Below are 21,461 nucleotides of genomic sequence, written 5' to 3' on the forward strand. Positions count from 1 at the left end.
GGTATGAGGTAGAGTGATTTTATAGAGGTATATAAAATGAGGGAGATGGTCACAGTCTTTTCTTCATGGAAAGCTCGAGGCACAGGTTTACGGTGAGATTTGTAAGGGTCCTGAGGGCACCTCCTCGTAGGGTGGTGGGTGTGTGGAAGAAGTGGATGGGTTCACAGATAGGAAAGGTTCATAGGGATATGGGCTGAACACTGCTCAGCTCGGCAACTGGATCAGCTTCGGGGAGTTGGACCAATTTCTGGCTGTAGTACCTAAACCTCAGGGAATATTACATCTCACCCAGGTTCAGAGACAGCCCCACCTTGCATCACACCCTCAGGCCTGGCAGGCAGAAGCTGTCTGAGCCTCACTGACTGGGGCAAGAGAGGTCAGGAAAGAAAATAAACACCAGAACCGTTCAGCAACTTCACACATTTTAATACCTCCAAAAGTGAGATGGAAGTGAATTTTTATAAAATTCCCCACTCAATACTTACAAACAAAGTTCTAGAAATCCACCTGTGAGCCAGGCTGCGAAGGGGAAAGTTCTCCAGCAGGAATTCGCACCCCAGGAGTGTTGGACCCATCTTGCAGTATGTCAGCTGTTTACCGTACCTTGAGTTTTTATATTAATCAATTTAAATACACACAAACAACACAATAGAGAAAATGCAGAGATAAAGATAGATTTTAATACAGCACAAAACCCACACCCTGCTCCCAATTCCCACACTGGGGATCCTATCACAAAGTGGTGAAAGTGTGGGCACCAGACGACATACTCCAGGTTTGAAGCCCATCATCCCACAGGTGAGCTGTGCCCAAGCACCCCCTCACTCACCCACAGCTGGAGCCATGCTGTGGGGCAGTCCAGTACGAAAATGTACCAGCTCCCACCAACCATCAATAGCAGCAGTGTTGAGCTGACCACGGCGCTGATCCTCTCCCAGCCCCGTCACCGAAGGTGCAAATAACAAGATCCCGTAAAAGTGCCCAGTTCCCGTTGGCCACAACAGCCCCCCCAGGAGCAGAGTCGCAGCTGTCAGTCTGGAGGGGGAGGGAGAGTATATCACCACCCACCAGGTCTCACCTCAGAGCTGCCTCTCCCTAGGACTATGTACAAACCAGGGCTCTGCTCTCAGGGCCCACACATTGCAGCTTAGTGTTTAATTCTCTAGGAAGATTATGAAGGCGAGAAATCTGGAAATGATTCGACTTTAAGCAACAAGAAATTTCTCTAAAATTCTAACACGTTTGAGTTTGTTTCAAACACACCAGCCTCAAAGTAGATGTTTGGGTCTTTGTGTTTAATGAAGCCTTGCTCGATCTGTCCGATGTCACTGGTGCCAGCACGGGGAGAGCACCAGGTCACTGCTCCTCCAGCCAGGATGGCTGTCTGAGCTGGGGCTTTCATCTTCACGTTGAACTGTTTGAGTGTCAGCTCCAGTTGCTGCTGGTTCCCTGCGAAGTAGGCCGAGATGGCATTGTGGAACAGGAGCAGCTGCTTGTGCATCACCTTCACCTGCAAGGTGGGCACAGGGTCAGTCCCTCAAAGGGTAGGTTCACCCCCTCATCACTCAACCCCTCACCCACCGCTCCCACCCTAACCTCACCCACCAATCCATCTCATCCACCTCTTTCACCCTAACCTCACCCCACCACTCCCCCCTCACCCACCCTAACCTCCGCACCACTCCCCCTCCCCTACCCACCGCCTCCCACCCTCACCTACTGCTCCCACCCCTACCCACCGTTCCCACTCTCACCCATCTCTCCCTCCCCTACCCACTGTTCCCACCCTCACCCACCTCTCCCACCTTAACCACACCAACTGCTTCTCTACCCAACACTCCCCCCTCACCCCCTAACCTCACCCACCAATCCCCTCCCTCACCCACCTCTCCCACCCTAACCTCACCCACTTTTCCCTCCCTTACCCACTGCTCCCATCCTCACCCACCTCAACCTCACCAATCACTCCCTCCCCAACCCAACACTCCACCCTCACCCATCGCTCCCTCCCTCACCATCTCTCCCACCCTAACCTCCCCACCACTCTCTCTCCCTAACCAACACTCCCCCCTCACCTACCCTAACCTCACCCACCGCTCTCTACTCCTACCCACCGCTCCCTCCCACCCACCACCTCCCCCTAAACCAATGCTCCCACCCTAACCTCAATCACTGCTCCCCCAACCTCACCCACCGCTCTCTCCTCTACCCACCGCTCCCTCCTCTCACCCACCCACCCGAACCTCACCCACTGCTTCCTCCCCTACCCACCACTCCCTCCCCTCACCCACCCTAACCTAACCCACTGCTCCCCCAACCTCATCCACTGCTTTCTCCCCTCATCCAATCACTCCCACCCCCTCACCCCCCTAACCTCACCCACTGCTCTCTCCCTACCCACCGCTCCCTCCCCTCACTCCCCATCATCCACCACCTCTCCCTCACACCCGCTCCCCCCCTCACCCACCGCTCCCCCCCTCACCCACCGCTCCCCCCTCACCCACCGCTCCCCCCCTCACCCACCGCTCGCCCCCCTCACCCACCGCTCCCCCCCTCACCCACCGCTCCCCCCCTCACCCACCGCTCCCCCCCTCACCCACCGCTCCCCCCCTCACCCACCGCTCCCCCCCTCACCCACCGCTCCCCCCCCTCACGCCACCGCTCCCCCCCTCACCCACCGCTCCCCCCTCACCCACCGCTCCCCCCCTCACCCACCGCTCCCCCCCTCACCCACCGCTCCCCCCTCACCCACCGCTCCCCCCCTCACCCACCGCTCCCCCCCTCACCCACCGCTCCCCCCCTCACCCACAGCTCCCACCCTCACCCCACCGCTCCCACCCTCACCTCCGCTAACCTCATCCACTGCTCCCACCCCCTATCCACCCGTTCCCACCCTCACCCACCGCTCCCTCTCCTCACTGTGGTGAATCTGTGTCGTGATGTCGGTCTCTCGCTGGGCTCTCATTGGACGTGTATTATCTCTACCACTAAAGACCCTCCCCTTGGGTAGAAGTGTGTAGGCGCCCATTATCATTCATTATTGTACCACTAATTTCTGCCTAATAAAAGCCATGATCACTGGTTAACTGCACAGCCCTCGTCTTCTTCATCAACTGGCACTTCAATTCTATGAGCAGAAATGGATGCAGCCCTCAAGCCAGAGCAGCTGATAATCGACCAGTCTGCCCCGAGAGCCAGAGAAAATTTTCAACCACTGGATTGCTTGTTTTGATTACTACATGGCTCGAAACAACGTGGTCGATGAGGCGATACAGTGGGGCCACCTGAATTCCTTACTGGATGAGATCCCTTTTGCTGTAACACGAGGAGCTACGACTCTGGATATAGCCCGGGAACGTCTGACTACTTACTATGAGGCGCCACGGAACGTGGTGTTTGCTCGACATCAGTTGCTGACTTGACACCAGAAACCCAGGGAAAGTGATGCTGCCTGTGTACTGGCCCTCGACTCGCTGGCAAATGAATGTGAAGTCGGAGTAGTCAATGTGGAACAACACCGCAATGCTTTGAAGCTGGATGCTTTTGTCAACAGAATCGACTCCAGTTACATCCGACAGAGACTGCTGTAGACCAAGCCCCTGAACTATGGCCGGGCAGTCACACTAGCCAAAACATTGAGAAGTGCTATACAGTCCAGCAAAATGCTGGAAACTGAAAAAGAAACAGCCAGGAGTGCTGTAACCCTGAAGGAGAGGAAGGGATGAACTCCTGGCAAATGTTACTTCTGTAATAAGAGCTGGCACCCCAGACAGAAGTGTCTGGCTCAATTCACTGTGGGAAACATGGCCACTTCTCTAAAGCATGTAGGGCAAAGAATACTCTCAATGATAAGAAGAAGAAAAGCGCCAAAAAATTCATCCGGGAGCCACTGGAACGGAAGACGACTGCGAAAGGGGGGAATCTTCAGACGAGCCGGCTGAATCGACTTCAAGTGACGGCGAGGTGAGATCTACACAAAGTTCCCCTGTGATAGCTCAATTGACTGTAAAGCTTGGGGGTTGTTTCGGACTGGAACGGCCGACTATGAAGGGGGAGGTGAATGGTGAGACTGTTGATTGCTTAATAGACTCTGGTTGCCAAAGTCTTAAATTTGTGGAGATATCCAGCGAACCGACGGATATCGATGGCTTGTAGAGAACTTAAAAAGACTGTACGGGACAAGTGTAAGGTTTACTCTGAACTTGCAGGGACATTGTCTTGCTGATGTTTGGCTTTTCGTAACGCCTGATCTCTGTGTTCCCGTGTTAATGGGGTTGGATATTCAATCTCAAAAGTGTAGTGTTAAATTTCGATGGGCCGTTACCCATACTTACCACCCCCCACACTAGTTACTGCGGTCTGTCCACACTAAAGATCAAAGCTCCCTCCCTGTTCAGTAATCTATCTCCCGAGCGTCGACCAATTGCCTCTGTTCTTACAGCAAAGAGGACCGTGAGTTTATTAAGGCTGAGACTCAGAGACTACTTAAAGAGGAGGTGATTGAACCCAGCAGGAGTCCGTGGCAAGCCCAGGTGGTAGTGGTGAAAAATCACACTAAGAAACGATTGGCTATTGACTACAGCCAGACAATTAACCGTTATACTAACTTGGATGCCTATCCTCTGCCACGCATTAACGAAATGGTTAATCAGCTAGCTCAATATAAAGTGTACTCGATTATCAGCCTTAAGGCAGCTTACCACCAAATCCCCATTAAAAAGAGCGAACGACCCGATAGGGCATTCAAGGCTGATGGGGAGCTCTACCAGTTTAGGAGGGTATTTTTGGAGTCACTAACGGTGTGTCAGTGTTTCAGAGGGAGATGGATAAAATTGTTAGAACGTATGAGTTACAGAGCACATTCCCCTATCTGGATAATGTCACCATCTGTGGTAAGACCCAGACTGAACATGATAACAACCTAAAAAAATTTCTAGCAACAGCTAAAGAACTCAACCTTACATTTAACTAAGGTAAATGTGTTTTCAATGCAACAGAACTACCCATCTGGGCTACATTGTTCGCGAGGACGAAATCCACCCCGATTCTGAAAGAATGGCTCCCCTTAACAAGTTGCCGCCCCCAGACTTAAAAGGTGTATAGGATTCTTTTCCTACTAATGCAAATGGGTACGTGATTACGCTACGAAAGCACGCCCCCTGTTTGAGACAAAATCTTTCCCTCTCCCTCCAGCAGCTCTGAAAGCTTTGGAGAGAATTAAAGCTGATATTGCCAAAGCTGCACTCTCGTCCATCGACGAGATGTTCTGTTCCAAGTGGAAACTGATGCCTCAGATTGTGCTTTGGCAGGAACCCTTAATCAAAAGGGCAGACCCGTGGCATTCTTCTCCCGCATGTTACGCGGACCTGAACTTAAACATCCGGGCATTGAAAAAGAAGCCCAGGCTATTATTGAAGCTGTTCACTACTGGAGACACTTTCTTGCCAGCAGAAAATTCACCCTAATCACTGATCAGAAATCTGTAGCCTACATGTTTAGTACTAAACACAAAAGTAAAATCAAGAACAATAAGATGGCACGCTGGTGAATAGAACCCTCAACTTATAAATATGAGATCCAGTACAGACCGGGCAGGTTAAATGATCCCTCTGACCCATTGTCACGATCTGCTGCCGGTGCTCAGCTTGAAGGACTAAAGGAAATCCATAGCAGACTGTGCCATCCAGGGGTCACAAGATTCTTCCACTATATAAGGACTAACAACCTTCCTTACTCCCTCGAAGAAGTCAGAAAACTAACTAGAAGCTGCCCTGTTTGCGTGGAATGCAAACCACAGTATTTTAAAGCTCCGGAGCACTCTCATCAAAGCAACCCGACCTTTTGAGAGGATCAGTTTAAATTTTAAAGGGCCGTTACCTTTAAACAACAAAAATGTACATTTCCTTACTGTAATCGACGTATATTCAAGGATTCCCTTCTCAACGACGTCTGTCATTAAGGCACTAGACAGAACCTTCAGTATTTTTTGTTTTCCCAGTTACATTCATACAGACAGAGGCTCAGCATTCATGAGCGCTGAGCTGCGTCAGGCTCTGTTACGCAAGGGAATGGCCACCAGTTGCACCACGAGCTGAAAGCCCCAGGGCAATGGGCAGGTCGAAAGGGCTAACGCCACAGTCTAGAAGACTGTCAACCTCGCGTTAAAGACACATGGTTACCCTGTTACCTGGTGGTATTGCCTGAGACGCTACATTCTATTCGGTCCCTACTATGTACAGCAACAAATCAAACACCTCATGAAGGTATGTTTACTTTTCCTAGGAAATCAGGAACTGTGATGGACTGGCCAGCCTGTCTATCTGAGCCTGGAACCGTGCTGCTGAAGAGCCACGCTCGGGTGCGTAAAACAGACCCCCTAGTCCAACCAGTTCAGCTACTGCATACTAACCCCAATTACGCCGATGTTAAATTCCCAGATGGGAGCATGGACACTGTGCCCCTAAGAGATCTGGCCCCGCTTAGTTCATCCCCTCCGCACCCCCCTATTCGGAGTGATCCTGAGAGTAACCATTCAGATGGCCATGCTGAGGCTCCACTGCCTCACGCTGGTGATTCTGGAGCAGGTCCAGAAGTTCTGCCATCTCACACTACAGACCAGGGATCTGTATCAACACCGCCAGTTCCCAAGGTTGTCACTCCTGGAAAATCACCACCTGCACCGATAAGAAGGTCTACTCGTGTTCAAAAACAACCCGAGAGGCTCCACTATTCTTAAACATCTCATTATATTCTGATTGCTCTGATAGATACTAGCCTTGTTTTGGCTGTCAGTAAAATCTCAATGCCATGTGCTTGCCTGCTTGAATACTACTCTAGAAGCTGTTCTTTTAATTTTAACCCTACTTCTGCCGGGGAGAGACTTCGGTGAATCTATGTTGAGCTGTCAGTCTCTCGCTGTGCTTAGTCTGCTTTACCGACATTGGATGCGTATTATCTCTACCATTAAAGACACTCCCCTTGGGTATAACTGTGTAGGCGCTCATTATCATTCATTATTGTACCACTAGGTTCTGCTAATAAAAGCCATGATTCCTGGTTAATTACACAGCCCTCGTCTTCTTCATTAACTGGCACTTCACTCACCCACCACTCCCACCCTAACCTCACCCACCATTCCCACCCCCTACCCACCGCTCTCTTCCCACCCCCTCTCCCACCCTAACCTCACCCACTGCTCCCTCCCCTACCCACTGCTCCCCCTCACCTAATTCTCTCACCCACCGCTCTCTCCCCTCACCAACCCTAACCTCACCCACCGCTCCCACCTCTCACCCACCACTCCCACCCTAACCTCACCCACCGTTCCCACCCCCTACCCACCGCTCTCTCCCCTCACCAACCCTAACCTCACCCACCGCTCCCACCTCTCACCCACCACTCCCACCCTAACCTCACCCACCGTTCCCACCCCCTACCCACCGCTCTCTCCCCTCACCAACCCTAACCTCACCCACCGCTCCCACCTCTCACCCACCACTCCCACCCTAACCTCACCCACCGTTCCCACCCCCTACCCACTGCTCTCTCCCCTCACCAACCCTAACCTCACCCACCGCTCCCACCTCTCACCCACCACTCCCACCCTAACCTCACCCACCGTTCCCACCCCCTACCCACCGCTCTCTCCCCTCACCAACCCTAACCTCACCCACCGCTCCCACCTCTCACCCACCACTCCCACCCTAACCTCACCCACCGTTCCCACCCCCTACCCACCGCTCTCTCCCCTCACCAACCCTAACCTCACCCACCGCTCCCACCCTAACCTCACCCACCGTTCCCACCCCCTACCCACCGCTCTCTCCCCTCACCAACCCTAACCTCACCCACCGCTCCCACCTCTCACCCACCACTCCCACCCTAACCTCACCCACCGTTCCCACCCCCTACCCACCGCTCTCTCCCCTCACCAACCCTAACCTCACCCACCACTCCCACCTCTCACCCACCACTCCCACCCTAACCTCACCCACCGTTCCCACCCCCTACCCACCGCTCTCTTCCCACCCCCACTCCCACCCTAACCTCACCCACCGTTCCCACCCCCTACCCACCGCTCTCTCCCCTCACCAACCCTAACCTCACCCACCGCTCCCACCTCTCACCCACCACTCCCACCCTAACCTCACCCACCGTTCCCACCCCCTACCCACCGCTCTCTCCCCTCACCAACCCTAACCTCACCCACCGCTCCCACCTCTCACCCACCACTCCCACCCTAACCTCACCCACCGTTCCCACCCCCTACCCACCGCTCTCTCCCCTCACCAACGCTAACCTCACCCACCGCTCCCACCTCTCACCCACCACTCCCACCCTAACCTCACCCACCGTTCCCACCCCCTACCCACCGCTCTCTCCCCTCACCAACGCTAACCTCACCCACCGCTCCCACCTCTCACCCACCACTCCCACCCTAACCTCACCCACCGTTCCCACCCCCTACCCACCGCTCTCTCCCCTCACCAACGCTAACCTCACCCACCGCTCCCACCTCTCACCCACCACTCCCACCCTAACCTCACCCACCGTTCCCACCCCCTACCCACCGCTCTCTCCCCTCACCAACCCTAACCTCACCCACCGCTCCCACCTCTCACCCACCACTCCCACCCTAACCTCACCCACCGTTCCCACCCCCTACCCACCGCTCTCTCCCCTCACCAACGCTAACCTCACCCACCGCTCCCACCTCTCACCCACCACTCCCACCCTAACCTCACCCACCGTTCCCACCCCCTACCCACCGCTCTCTCCCCTCACCAACCCTAACCTCACCCACCACTCCCACCCTAACCTCACCCACCGTTCCCACCCCTGACCGAATCAGCAATCATTCTCTGGCATTTGCATCCAGCCAACCTTCAAATCATGTTGAAATTCGCTGTTCTCAGTTTGGGAATATAGTTTGAGACCAATGTTATCTTTTTTCCACAACTACCTTAAAACCAGCCCCAAGGTGCACCCTAATGATACCCCAGTTACCTGATCGGTTCATTCTGCAGTACAAGGTCTAATATTGCCCCTTCCCCATCGGCCTGGACATAATAAACAAAGTTCACCCCATCCAATCCACAAACACTCCGCCCTTCCACATGGGTGGAGAGGGCAGTAAGCAAGGCAAACGGAGCGCTTGCTGACATCAGTTGAGTTTGTCAGAAAGTTGTATTGCTTCTGTTTTGGGAGAAGGCAAACCCCTACAATATCAGCTACGAGACCTCCAGCTCCTGTTGACTGTTGACCTGCAGTAGACGCCCATCATGGAGAATACTCTACCCACACTAGTCCTCTGGAAACACCCTCTCGAAAGACAATTGTGATTTTACTTTGACAAATATTGTAACCTCTTCCCACTTGTAACAGCAATCCCTCTGAACACCGGACTCCTTCAAGCATGTCACTGCTACTGTTCTGCACTGATCCAAGCCTTCAGCTCGTCAGCTCTTGTGTGAAAATAAACACATTTACCTCCCTCACCTTGATGCTGGTCCTGTACCATCCTGTTCTACTTCAACACACTATCTGTTGCCTCTCTCCATCTTGGACCCCAATCCCCCTTCTGCAAGGAGCAGTGTTTGTGCTATTTTTGGAATTTATCTGGATGAAAAGGTCAGTGGTCAGATTGCTGCACCAGGATGCAGAACCTAGATCAATAAGAAACTGTCTGCCAACTTCAATACCAAATGGGCCCCATTTGAAGCAGTTCTGTTTGCCACATCACGGGAAGGAAGTGGAGGCTTTGGAGAGGGTACAGAAGAGGTTCCCAGGATGTGGGCTGGATTGGAGAGCATGAACTACAAAGAGAGATTCGAGAGAGTCCATGCTCGTGCGTACATGTGTTCGCATGTATGTGTTCACATGTACGTGTGTGTTTGCGTGTACATGCCCATGCATAGCGTGCGCGTGTGTTTAACACAGAGGTCTCAGCAGAGATTCGTGTGGGATACTGGTGGTCATGAACACCAGACAGAGGATCTCCCACCACTACCCCGTCTCAATACCAAGCTACCCACCACTCAATGTGGTGCCCATACACCTATTCCTCCTGGACCAGTCCATGAGGGACTTAGTGCTAGACAACACCACTGACCCCCTCGGCTGAATCACTGGATAATGAGAGGTGCTCAGTTTCATGGATCTCAGGCACCTCTTACAATCCAGCAGCCTGACAACCACTGCTCCACGACAGCAAACCAGCACCTTGTTCTCTTCCAAGAACTTCAGCTTGATGGTGACATCACTGCGTAGCCGCTCATACTTCTCCTTGTGCACCACGTACAGTTGCTGGGCCAGGTCAATCTTCGGCAGCGTGACAGAATCCCGAGGACCCAGGTTCAGCTCCTCTAGGTCCGTGCGGTATGCATCGTACTCCAACCTATCACAGGGAGCACAGGTCAGGTACAGCCAGCTCCCTCCACATCATCCCACCACACACTCCTGGGGTCAGACACAGAGTGAAGCTCCACACCATCCCACTGCACACTCCCAGGGTCAGACAGAGTAAAGCTCCCTCCACATCGTCCCACCGCACACTCCCAGGGTCAGACACAGAGTGAAGCTCCCTCCACATCGTCCCATTGCACACTTCTGGGGTCAGACACAGAGTGATCTCCAGAATTTATACAAACTCAATTACTTCCCACTACTTAGTCCAATTGAAGAAGGTTGAGTAGTGAGTGAATTTGCCCGTCACTGTAATTGGCAGGGCTAACTGTGTGAAGATGAATATATTGCCGAGATTGCAGTACCCTTTCCAGTCCTTGCCCATTCCACTACCTCAGACCTTTTTAAAACCCCAAATAAGCACAGTGGGCAGGTTCTTTTGATCTGTCAGGTACCCAGAATATCCGTGGAAAAGTAAACATAGGATTACAGGTTAGGAGGCATCCGGTTGCCAAGTTTCAAAAGATATTATTTGATGCCCTAAATGAGAGTCATTTCTTCATTTTTTGAGAAGGACGATATCCCCTCCTGGGTACAAATTGGACTGCACTATCTAAAAGAGAAGGTGTATAATGATTTCATGTATAAATGGAATTCCAGCCCCATTTTAAAACCCTTGGTTAGAATATGGGGTGAGACCTGCAGAGGCACTAGACTGAAAAGAGGATTGTCACTGAAGACACCTTTAAGACAGAATGAACTTCCACTAATGACTTTGAACAATGAAATTTTGGAAGCCTGATATCATATGGGGAGACAACATCTGGAGGATTGTTAAGAAAAAAGACTTTTCGTGTGTTTGAACAGATGAAGAAGAAATATGACGTCCAATAAAACCTCCTTTTGTTAGCTTCAGTAATAATCCTTCCTTAGGACAAATTTGGGCCCTGAAATGACTCCACTGAAAAGGAGAAACTACTCCACGAAGGAAATGTATATGTTTATTTCTAGAATCTATTTTTCTTCGATGAGTGAGGGACCAAAGCCAGGTTTTCATAGATCTAGGGTGAGATGGGAGTCAGACTTAGACACAACAATTGACGAACAACTCTGGTCAGATCCATGTCAGGGACATTTGTTGGCTGCCATCAATACCAGGTATGGACTGGTCCATTATAATTTTCTCCATCAGCTGTACCTCACCCACAGAAATTACACCAACATAAACCTGAATGATCAGAGATGTGGTTTAGGTGTGGTGTAGAGGTTGGTTCCTTTTTACATTCTAACTGGCTTTGCACAAAGGTGGGACCCTTCTGGTATGACCTCTGTGACACCCTAACCAGGATCACAGGAGTCACCTTCCCAGTAGATCCAGAGCTTTGTCTTCTGGGGGACTTTACCAAGATTGGTTACTAATTCTCAAATTAAATTCACAGAAATTCCCTTATGTGTGGCCAGAAAGTGCATAGCAGTTTCATGGAAGCCTGACTCCCATCTACTCATGGGTAGGTGGTCTTCAGTGATGAATAGCTGCATCCCACTTGAAAAAGTCACATACAATCCCAGGAAGGGACATAACACCCTCCTAAAAAGAGGGCAGCCCTATTTAGACCATATATGTACCTCATTGGCGCCAATGTTGGGCTACGATTGCTAATGGCTAGCCCGAAGACCTCTGTAAAGATTTTAACACTGTGGTGTTATCGTGTCTCCATATGTTTTACTGTACGCACCGACAATGGGGTGATCTTTATGTGTTACTTTTTCTTCATTCTTTCTGTTTAATAGGACTTATATAGAGGGGACAGGGTGGAGGGAGGGGCTCTCAATGTTTTACATTTGGTACAATTGTTGATTGTTAAATATATTTAAAATGCCAAATAAAATATTACAAAAAAGAGAACATTTATATAAGGACATGTTTGTCTGGGGCAGATTAGAACATTTAATACAGGCGCTGTAGATGGAATATATTCTGCCTGGAGGTCGGTGACTAGTGGAGGGGCCGCAGGGATCTGTTCTGGGACCCCTGCTCTTTGTGATTTTTATAAATGACCTAGTTGAAGAGGTGGAAGGATGGGTCAGCTTTGCGGATGATATGAAGGTTGGAGGTGTTGTGGATGGAGCTGAAGGTTGTTAAAGGTTACAAAAGGATATAGACACGATGGAGAGTTGGGCAGAAATGTGGCAGATGGAGTTCAATCCGGATAAGTGTGAGGTAATGCATTTTGAAAAAACAAATCAGAAGGCTGACTGCAGAGTTAGTGGTTGGTTACTTAAGAGTGTGGATGAATAGAGGGACCTTGGGGGGGAGTGGGTCCAAATCCATACATCCCTCAAGGTCGCTGCACAGATTGATAGGATGGTTAAGAAGGCCTATTGGTCGCTGGGTTTCAGTAATAGGGGGATTGAATTCAGGAGTTGAGAGGTCATGGTGCAACTCTACAAATCTCTAGTGAGACCAGTTAGAGAATTGTGTTCAGCTCTGGTTGCCTCATTACGGGAAGGATGTGGAAGCTGTGGAGAGGGGGTAGAGGAGATTGACCAGGATGTTGTCTGGATTTGGAAACAAGTCTTATGAGGCAAGGTTAGCAGAGCTGGGATTTTTCCCTTTGGAGCATAGAAGGATGAGAGGAGACTTGATAGAGGTCGATAAGATTCTGAGAGGGATAGATAGGGTGGACGGCCAGTGCCTGTTTCCCAGGACAGGATCAGCAAACACCAGAAGATGTGTGTACAAAGTGAAGGGAGGGAAGTTTAGGGGAGACTGAGTATTTTACACAGAGAGTTGTGGGGGCCTGGAATGCCTCACCAGGGATGGTGGTGGAGGCTGGAACATTAGGGGCATTTAACAGATTCTCAGACAGGCACATGGTTGGAAGAAAAATAGAGGGTAGGGAGGGTTTAGTATTTTTAAGGAATATATGGGTTGGCACAATATGGAGGGCTGAATGGCCTGTACGGTTCTATGTTCTAAATGGTTGGGCAGACTGATGGGCTGAATGGTCTGTTTCTGATCCTTTGTATTATGGCGTGTTAGGCAGCTGCAGTGAAAGGTGACAGAGAAATGTTTCTGATGTTCCCCTCCTGATCAAACCCATTCACGTTTTGCAACAATATCAGGTGAACCTTTGATCAACGACAACTCCCTCTGTGCAGCCTGTCTCTGTGATTGAACCCTTTCAGTTCCACTGCCAGACCACCTAGCCCAGGGAATGGAGCCGGCCGGGTCCTATCCCAGGAATGACATCAGAGACTCACCGGGCATTCTCGAATAGTTTGATTGTGAGCAGTGTGTCCTCCATGGTCTTGTTGACGAGAGTGTTGATGCTGGACACAAAGAAGTTAACAGCTCCGAGCAGTGTCTCACCATTCTTGCATAGCAGCTTCTGTGTCTCAGCATTGTATCCAAACTCCTCCTGTTGGGGGGACGAAGGGGGGAGGGGGGGGAGAGGGGAAGGGCAGGAAGAGGGATAGATGGGGAGGGGCAGGGAGAGGGATAGATGGGGAGGGGCAGGGAGAGGGATAGATGGGGAGGGGCAGGGAGAGGGATAGATGGGGAGGGGCAGGGAGAGGGATAGATGGGGAGGGGCAGGGAGAGGGATAGATGGGGAGGGGCAGGGAGAGGGATAGATGGGGAGGGGCAGGGAGAGGGATAGATGGGGAGGGGCAGGGAGAGGGATAGATGGGGAGGGGCAGGGAGAGGGATAGATGGGGAGGGGCAGGGAGAGGGATAGATGGGGAGGGGCAGGGAGAGGGATAGATGGGGAGGGGCAGGGAGAGGGATAGATGGGCAGGGGCAGGGAGAGGGATAGATGGGGAGGGGCAGGGAGAGGGATAGATGGGGAGGGGCAGGGAGAGGGATAGATGGGGAGGGGCAGGGAGAGGGATAGATGGGGAGGGGCAGGGAGAGGGATAGATGGGGAGGGGCAGGGAGAGGGATAGATGGGGAGGGGCAGGGAGAGGGATAGATGGGGAGGGGCAGGGAGAGGGATAGATGGGGAGGGGCAGGGAGAGGGATAGATGGGGAGGGGCAGGGAGAGGGATAGATGGGGAGGGGCAGGGAGAGGGATGGGGAGGGGCAGGGAGAGGGATGGGGAGGGGCAGGGAGAGGGATGGGGAGGGGCAGGGAGAGGGATGGGGAGGGGCAGGGAGAGGGATGGGGAGGGGCAGGGAGAGGGATGGGGAGGGGCAGGGGCACGGATGGGGAGGGGCAGGGGCACGGATGGGGAGGGGCAGGGGCACGGATGGAATGGAAGGGAGGGGGATGGAATGGAAGGGAGGGGGATGGAATGGAAGGGAGGGGGATGGAATGGAAGGGAGGGGGATGGAATGGAAGGGAGGGGGATGGAATGGAAGGGAGGGGGACAGGGATGGGAAGGGGTGGGGTGAGGGATGGATGGAAGGGCAGGGAGAGGGAGTGTGTCAGGGTTAAAGGGTGGGAAGAGTGGGGAAGAGAAGGGTGAGAGATAGAGGGATGGGAGGGCAAGGGGGATGGGGCGGGGATGGGGAATGGCGATTGAGGCGCGAAAGGGGACAGGGCAGGAGTGGATTGAGTGGGATAGGGAGGGGGAGAGAGGAGCGGTGGGGATAAGAGAGATGGGGCAGGAGCAGGGAAGGGTGAGGGAGAGGGGCAGCGGGGAGAGTTACCACCTGGCTCAGTACATGCTCCATAAACAACCCAACAATACTTTAATCAGACAGCCTCAGATCCTCACACCCATGACATTCCTTCTTTCGACTCACTCCCCCCCCAAGCTGATCCCCAACCCCAGCCCCTCGCGCCCCATCCTGCCCCCTCAGCAGTTACCTGCAGCTCTGGTGACTTCTGGCTGAGGTCAGAGAAGGCTTCACCCAGAGCGCGCTGGGTCTGCACCATGCTGTAGAAGTGACTAGTCAGGGCACGGGCCAGGCGCAGGATGTTCTCATACTTTCTCTTGGTGTCCCGCAGCAGCTCGATCTGTGCCTCGAGCTCCAGGTCGACGGTGCGAGATCCTCGGCCAAACCGCTCGGAGATCATCTGTTTTGTGCACTGCACGGAGCAAAGTGTGAGTAATGCCAGTAGCCCTGCAACATTGGCCCCTGCAGCGCACATGAAGCTCTGGTCACCAGCAACTGTGCAGCTCTGGATAACATGCCTGCAGCACACATGCCGTCCACACCTGCAGCCCTAGACGTCCACGCCCGCAGCACCCATGCAGTCCCGGATGTCCACGCCCGCAGCACCCATGCAGTCCCGGACATTCGTGCCCACAGCACCCGTGCGGCCCCGGACGCCCACACCCACAGCACCCTTGCAGCCCTGGAAACCCATCAGCCCTGGACACCCAAGCAGCCCTGGACACCCAAGCAGCCCTGGACACCCAAGCAGCCCTGGACACCCAAGCAGCCCTGGACACCCAAGCAGCCCTGGACACCCAAGCAGCCCTGGACACCCAAGCAGCCCTGGACACCCAAGCAGCCCTGGACACCCAAGCAGCCCTGGACACCCAAGCAGCCCTGGACACCCAAGCAGCCCTGGACACCCAAGCAGCCCTGGACACCCAAGCAGCCCTGGACACCCAAGCAGCCCTGGACACCCAAGCAGCCCTGGACACCCAAGCAGCCCTGGACACCCAAGCAGCCCTGGACACCCAAGCAGCCCTGGACACCCAAGCAGCCCTGGACACCCAAGCAGCCCTGGACACCCAAGCAGCCCTGGACACCCAAGCAGCCCTGGACACCCAAGCAGCCCTGGACACCCAAGCAGCCCTGGACACCCAAGCAGCCCTGGACACCCAAGCAGCCTTGGACACCCAAGCAGCCTTGGACACCCAAGCAGCCTTGGACACCCAAGCAGCCTTGGACACCCAAGCAGCCTTGGACACCCAAGCAGCCTTGGACACCCAAGCAGCCTTGGACACCCAAGCAGCCTTGGACACCCAAGCAGCCTTGGACACCCAAGCAGCCTTGGACACCCAAGCAGCCTTGGACACCCAAGCAGCCTTGGACACCCAAGCAGCCTTGGACACCCAAGCAGCCTTGGACACCCAAGCAGCCTTGGACACCCAAGCAGTCTTGGACACCCAAGCAGCCTTGGACACCCATGATTGTAGCCCCGGGCATCCATGCCTGCATCACCCATGCAGCCCTGGATACCCATGCCTGCATCACCCATGCAGCCCTGGATACCCATGCCTGCATCACCCATGCAGCCCTGGATACCCATGCTTGCATCACCCATGCAGCCCTGGATACCCATGCTTGCATCACCCGTGCAGCCCTGGACACCCATGCTTGTAGCCCCCATGCAGCCCTGGGCATCCATGACTGCAGTCTAGCAGATGATACAAAGATTGGTGGAGTTGTGGTCAGTGTGATGGGTTATCAAAGAACACATCAGTTCCATGGAACAAAGGCATGTTGCTCTGGTTGGCAGCCAGTGGTGAGTGGGGTACCACAGGGGTTGGTGCTGGGCCCGCAACAGTTCATGATGTACAATAACGATCTGGAAGAGGGGGCAGAGTGGAGTGTATCTAAGTTTGCAGATGTCACTAAATTGGGTGGAAAAGCAATTCATGCAGAGTCTGCAGAGAGAAAGAGACAGGTTGAGTGAGCAGGCAGAGGGTCTGGCAGTTGGAGAGCAATGCCGCAATGTGTGAGGGTCACCCACTTTGGAAGGAAAATTCGGAGATGAGATTATTTAAATAGTGAAAGCTGGCAGCTTGCTGCTATGTGGAGGGACCTGGCAGTGCTTGTGCATGAATCACAAAGGATTAATTTGCAGGTGGAGCAGATAATGAAGAAGGCAAATGGGATGTCCTTCATTGCTGGAGGGGTTCAGTTTTAGAGCACAACTGTACAGGGGACTGGTGAAGCTGCACATGCGGTATTGAATTTCAGGATACAGCATGGTGACAGGCCCTTCCAGTTACTCCCATTTAACTAGTTAACCCCCGTACGTTGGAGGGTGGGAGGAAACTGGATCACCTGGAGGAAACCCACGCAGACACAGGGAGAACATGCAAACTCCTGACAGACAGCACCAGATTCAAACCCAAACACTGGTGCTGTAACAGCATTGTGCTAACCAGGGTCCCCCCCACCCACCGCAACCACGTGCTGAGTGCAGTTCTGGTCTTCCTTCTTGAAGAAGAATCTACTGGCTTTGAAGGTGGTGCAGAAGGGGTTCACCAGGTTGATTGTGGAGATGAGGGGTTAGACGGTGAGGCCTGTGGAGAATGGGCTTCGAAGGATGAGCTGCTGTCTTACAGAACATTATGAAAGGACTAGAACAGGTAGAGGCAGGAAAAGTTGCCACTGATAGGTGGAATTTGGGCTTAATGTTTGAGGGAAAAGAATGTAGGAAGGAGATGGAGAGGATCTCGTCTCCCAAGCCGTGTTGAATCTGTGGAATTCTCTGCCCAAGGAAGCATTGAACGGTGATGCATTAAATGCATTTGTCCAAATGGATAGATTTTTGTCAGGGGGATTTGAGGGAGACGGGGAATTGGAGCTGAGTCTACAGCCAGATCAGCTGTTGGAGCAAGCTCAACAGGCCGGATGGCCGAATCTCATGTTCTGGTTCATGGGGAGGCTGGAGACTGTCAAGAGGGTGAAGGGATAGAGGGTTCTAGGGTGGGGATAGGTGAGGAACCTTTGAAGCCAGCATGGACTGAAGGGTTGAATGGCCTTGTACCGTACCCGTCGAGCGCACATTTCCGCACACCGACCTTGTAGGTGTTGATCCCCCACTTTTTCACGACATCGAACTTCTCCACAGCGATCCCTCGGACAGCCTCATTGCTGCCGGTGACTGGGTTGCTTTGTGAGTGGTGAACGTTACTGGACCCTTAAACAAGAAGAAGCAAGGATCAGGACCAGCCTTTCACACACCAGCCGAATCTGCCTCAATGGAGTCAGAGGCCAAACTATAGAGTGTGGCATGGCTTCACTGCTCCCAAATCGGCCTTTCTCTGCAGAGGCCAGTCAGTGCTATTCCACGGTACATAGGACAGAGTAGATGCAGAACAATTGTTCCCCACGGTGGGAGAGTCTAGGACAAGAGGGCACAACTTCAGGATTGAAGGACATCCACTTAGAACAGAGATGCGGAGGAATTTATTCAGCCAGAGGGTGGTGAATCTGTGGAATATGTTGCCACAGGTGGTGGTGGAGGCCGGGTTACCGGATGTATTTAAGATTGGTCGGTTCTTGATTAGCTAAGGCATCAAAGGTTATGGGGAGAAGGATGGGTAGAGGGGCTGAGTGGGGAAATGGATCAGCACATAATTAAATGGTGGGACAGACTTGATGGGCTGAATGGCCCATTTCCGCCTGCTTCACAGGGAAATGGGGCCCAGAAACTTTCAGCAGAAGTCGAGGGGGCCCAAACCAAAAAAGTACGAGAATAGCTGCAATAGATCCCACACTAGGAGCTTCAGCAGGGAATGTGAAGGGAGGTTGTGACAAGCTGCAGGGACCACAGTACCAAGTTAACAAGCACGGAGCGTCGGATGAAAGCAGAGAGGAGGTTACAAATGAGAGGGAAAAGAAGTTAACCAGGTTTGGAAGATGTGTTAACCTGGAGCATGGTGCCAGAGAGCCTACAGTACCCCAGTTGGCTATCCCCAGAACTGTGTGGATTGCAGGCTGCAGAGGAGAGCAGGGCAGTCAGCCCATACAATATTAGAGTACACAAATAGGCCCCTTTGGCCCTTCTAGTCTGTGCTGAATTATTTTTTTGCCCAGTCCCACTGACCTGCTCCCAGTCCGTATCCCTTCCATCCATGTACCTGTCCAAATTTGTTAAAATTGAGCCCACATTCACCACTTCAGCTGGCAGCCCATTCCACACTCCCACCACTCTCTGTGTGAAGAAGTTCCCCCTAAAGTTTTCCACTTTTACCCTTAACCTATGTCCTCTGGTTTGTATCTCACCTGCTCTCAGTGGAAAAGCCCATTTACTCTGTCTATCCCCCTCAGAATTTTAAATCCCTCTATCAAACCTCCCCTCATTCTTCTTCACTCCAGGGAATAAAGTCTTATCCTGTTTAACCTTTCCCTGTAACTCAGTTCCTGAAGTCCGGGCAACATCCCAGTAAATCTTCTCTGCACTCTTTCAATCTTACTGATATTTTTCCTGTAGTTCGGTGACCAAAACTGCACACAATCCTCCAAATGTGGCCTCACCAATGTCTTGTACAACTTTACCATAACATCCCAACTCCTGTACTCAATACTTTGATTTATGAAGGCCAAGATGCCAAAAGCTCCCTTTACAACCCTATCCACCTGTGATGCCACTTTCAGGGAATTATGTATCTGTATTCCCAGATCCCTCTGTCCTACCCACTCCTCAGTACCCGACCATTTACCGTGTACGTCCATTCTTGGTTTGGCCTTCCAAAATGCAGCACCTCACACTTGTCTGCATTAAATTCCATCTGCCATTTTTCAGCCCATTTTCTCAGTTGGTCCAGGTCCCTCTGCAAGCTTTGAAAACCTTCTCTATCCACTACGTCTCCAATCTTTATGTCATCTGCAAACTTGCTAATCCAATTTACCACATTATCCAGATCATTGATATAGACAACAAACCATGGTCCCAGCACCAATCACTAAGGCACACCATTAGTCCCAGGCCTCAGAGATCAGTGCTGGGACCATTGTTGTTTGTCACAGATCGTGACTGTTGATCGCCTCTTCCTGGGCCGCAGATAGTAGCCAAGGTTCCTGCGAGCCAACCACCAGCCAAGGAACGAGGACAGAGGAAGCCAATCATTGATTGGTTACTACGCCTGATCACCATCCGTTGCTGAGGATATTAATTTAGAAGAGTTGCCCCAGAGAAGATGGGGTGGTCCATGTGGAGATGTCCATAAGGGGAGAAGGTGAGGTGTGTGACCTGGAGGGGAATCCACAGACAGTGGCGTTTTCCCATATGCCTCTGCTGCCTTGCTCCTTGGTGGGTTTGGATTTAAGTTGGCTCTTTGACCTGAACGGAAAGAGGCCCTTCAGCCCATCAAGTACATGCCAACCATCAAGCACCCATGCTCTCTAACCCTACACCAACACCATTTTATTCTCTCCACATCCCCACAACTCCTACAGCTACAATTAACCTAACCACTCACACATCTCTGGGATGTGGCAATGAAACTGGAGCATTCAGAGGAAAACCACAGAGACAGCATCTGAGGTCAATTTTGAATCTGGCCACTGGAGCTGGCAGGCAGGAGAACCACCCACTGAACCAGGTCAGTGGAGAATATTGCATCTCACTCCTGCTGCATCTTGCCAACAGTGGAAAGGCTTTGGAGCAAGGATCCTTAGTGTCCTTCCGACCTGCTCATGGAGCCGGGTCGTCTGAGGTTGGTGCAGTGAATGTCTTGTCAATGGTGTGGTGTGGACTCAGTGATGGGAATGCCATCGAACTACCATGGGAGGTGATTTTTTCCCTCTCCTGGGAGTGGCCGGTATCTCCCACCAGATTCACACAAGCCAATGGGAACATTGCGAATGGTGGGTGGCGCTTGCTGGACACATATACATTGCAGAATAGTTCATCACAGTTCAGCCCCTTCGGCCCACAATGTTGTGCCAACCTATGTAAACCCTCTACACAACAATCTAACTCTTCCCGACCTCACAGCACAGTACAGGCCCTTCAGTCCTTGATGTTGTGCCAACCCACATTTTCCTTAAAAATATACTAAACCTTCTCTACCCTGACCCATTTATTTTTCTTCCATCTATGTGCCTGTCTAAGAGTCTGTAAAATGCCCCTCATGTTCCAGCCTCCACCACCATCCCTGGCAAGGCATTCCAGGCCCCCACAACCCTCTATGTAAAAGAACTTACCCCTGACGTCTCCCCTAAACTTCCCTCCCTTCACCTTGTACACACGTCCTCTGGTGTTTGCTGATCCTGCCCTGGGAAAAAGGTGCTGGCCGTCCACCCTATCTATGTCTCTCATATCATGTAGACCTCGATCAAGTCTCCTCTCATCACGCAGCAACATAACCTCATGATTCCTAAACTCAATCCCATGACCAACGAAGCCCAGCATCCCA

At 52.4% G+C, this 21,461-nt stretch overlaps 1 protein-coding gene across 2 annotated transcripts in view; it reads right to left on the reverse strand.

Moving 5' to 3' along the window:
- Positions 1–660: 660 nt before the first annotated feature.
- The window catches only part of LOC138739707 (arfaptin-2-like), a 66,563-nt gene continuing 45,762 nt past the window's right edge, over positions 661–21,461 (reverse strand). For both annotated transcript variants that reach the window (XM_069892303.1, XM_069892302.1), the window contains 5 exons: positions 18,120–18,238; positions 15,218–15,439; positions 13,669–13,826; positions 10,222–10,396; positions 661–1,510 (listed from right to left, as the gene is read on the reverse strand). In XM_069892303.1, the coding sequence (XP_069748404.1) occupies positions 1,226–1,510; positions 10,222–10,396; positions 13,669–13,826; positions 15,218–15,439; positions 18,120–18,238 (959 nt within the window). In that variant the 3' untranslated portion in view covers positions 661–1,225. The remainder of the gene's footprint in view (positions 1,511–10,221; positions 10,397–13,668; positions 13,827–15,217; positions 15,440–18,119; positions 18,239–21,461) is intronic.

Source organism: Narcine bancroftii, chromosome 7, assembly GCF_036971445.1.
Source record: "Narcine bancroftii isolate sNarBan1 chromosome 7, sNarBan1.hap1, whole genome shotgun sequence".
NCBI classification, from domain to species: Eukaryota; Metazoa; Chordata; class Chondrichthyes; order Torpediniformes; family Narcinidae; genus Narcine; species Narcine bancroftii.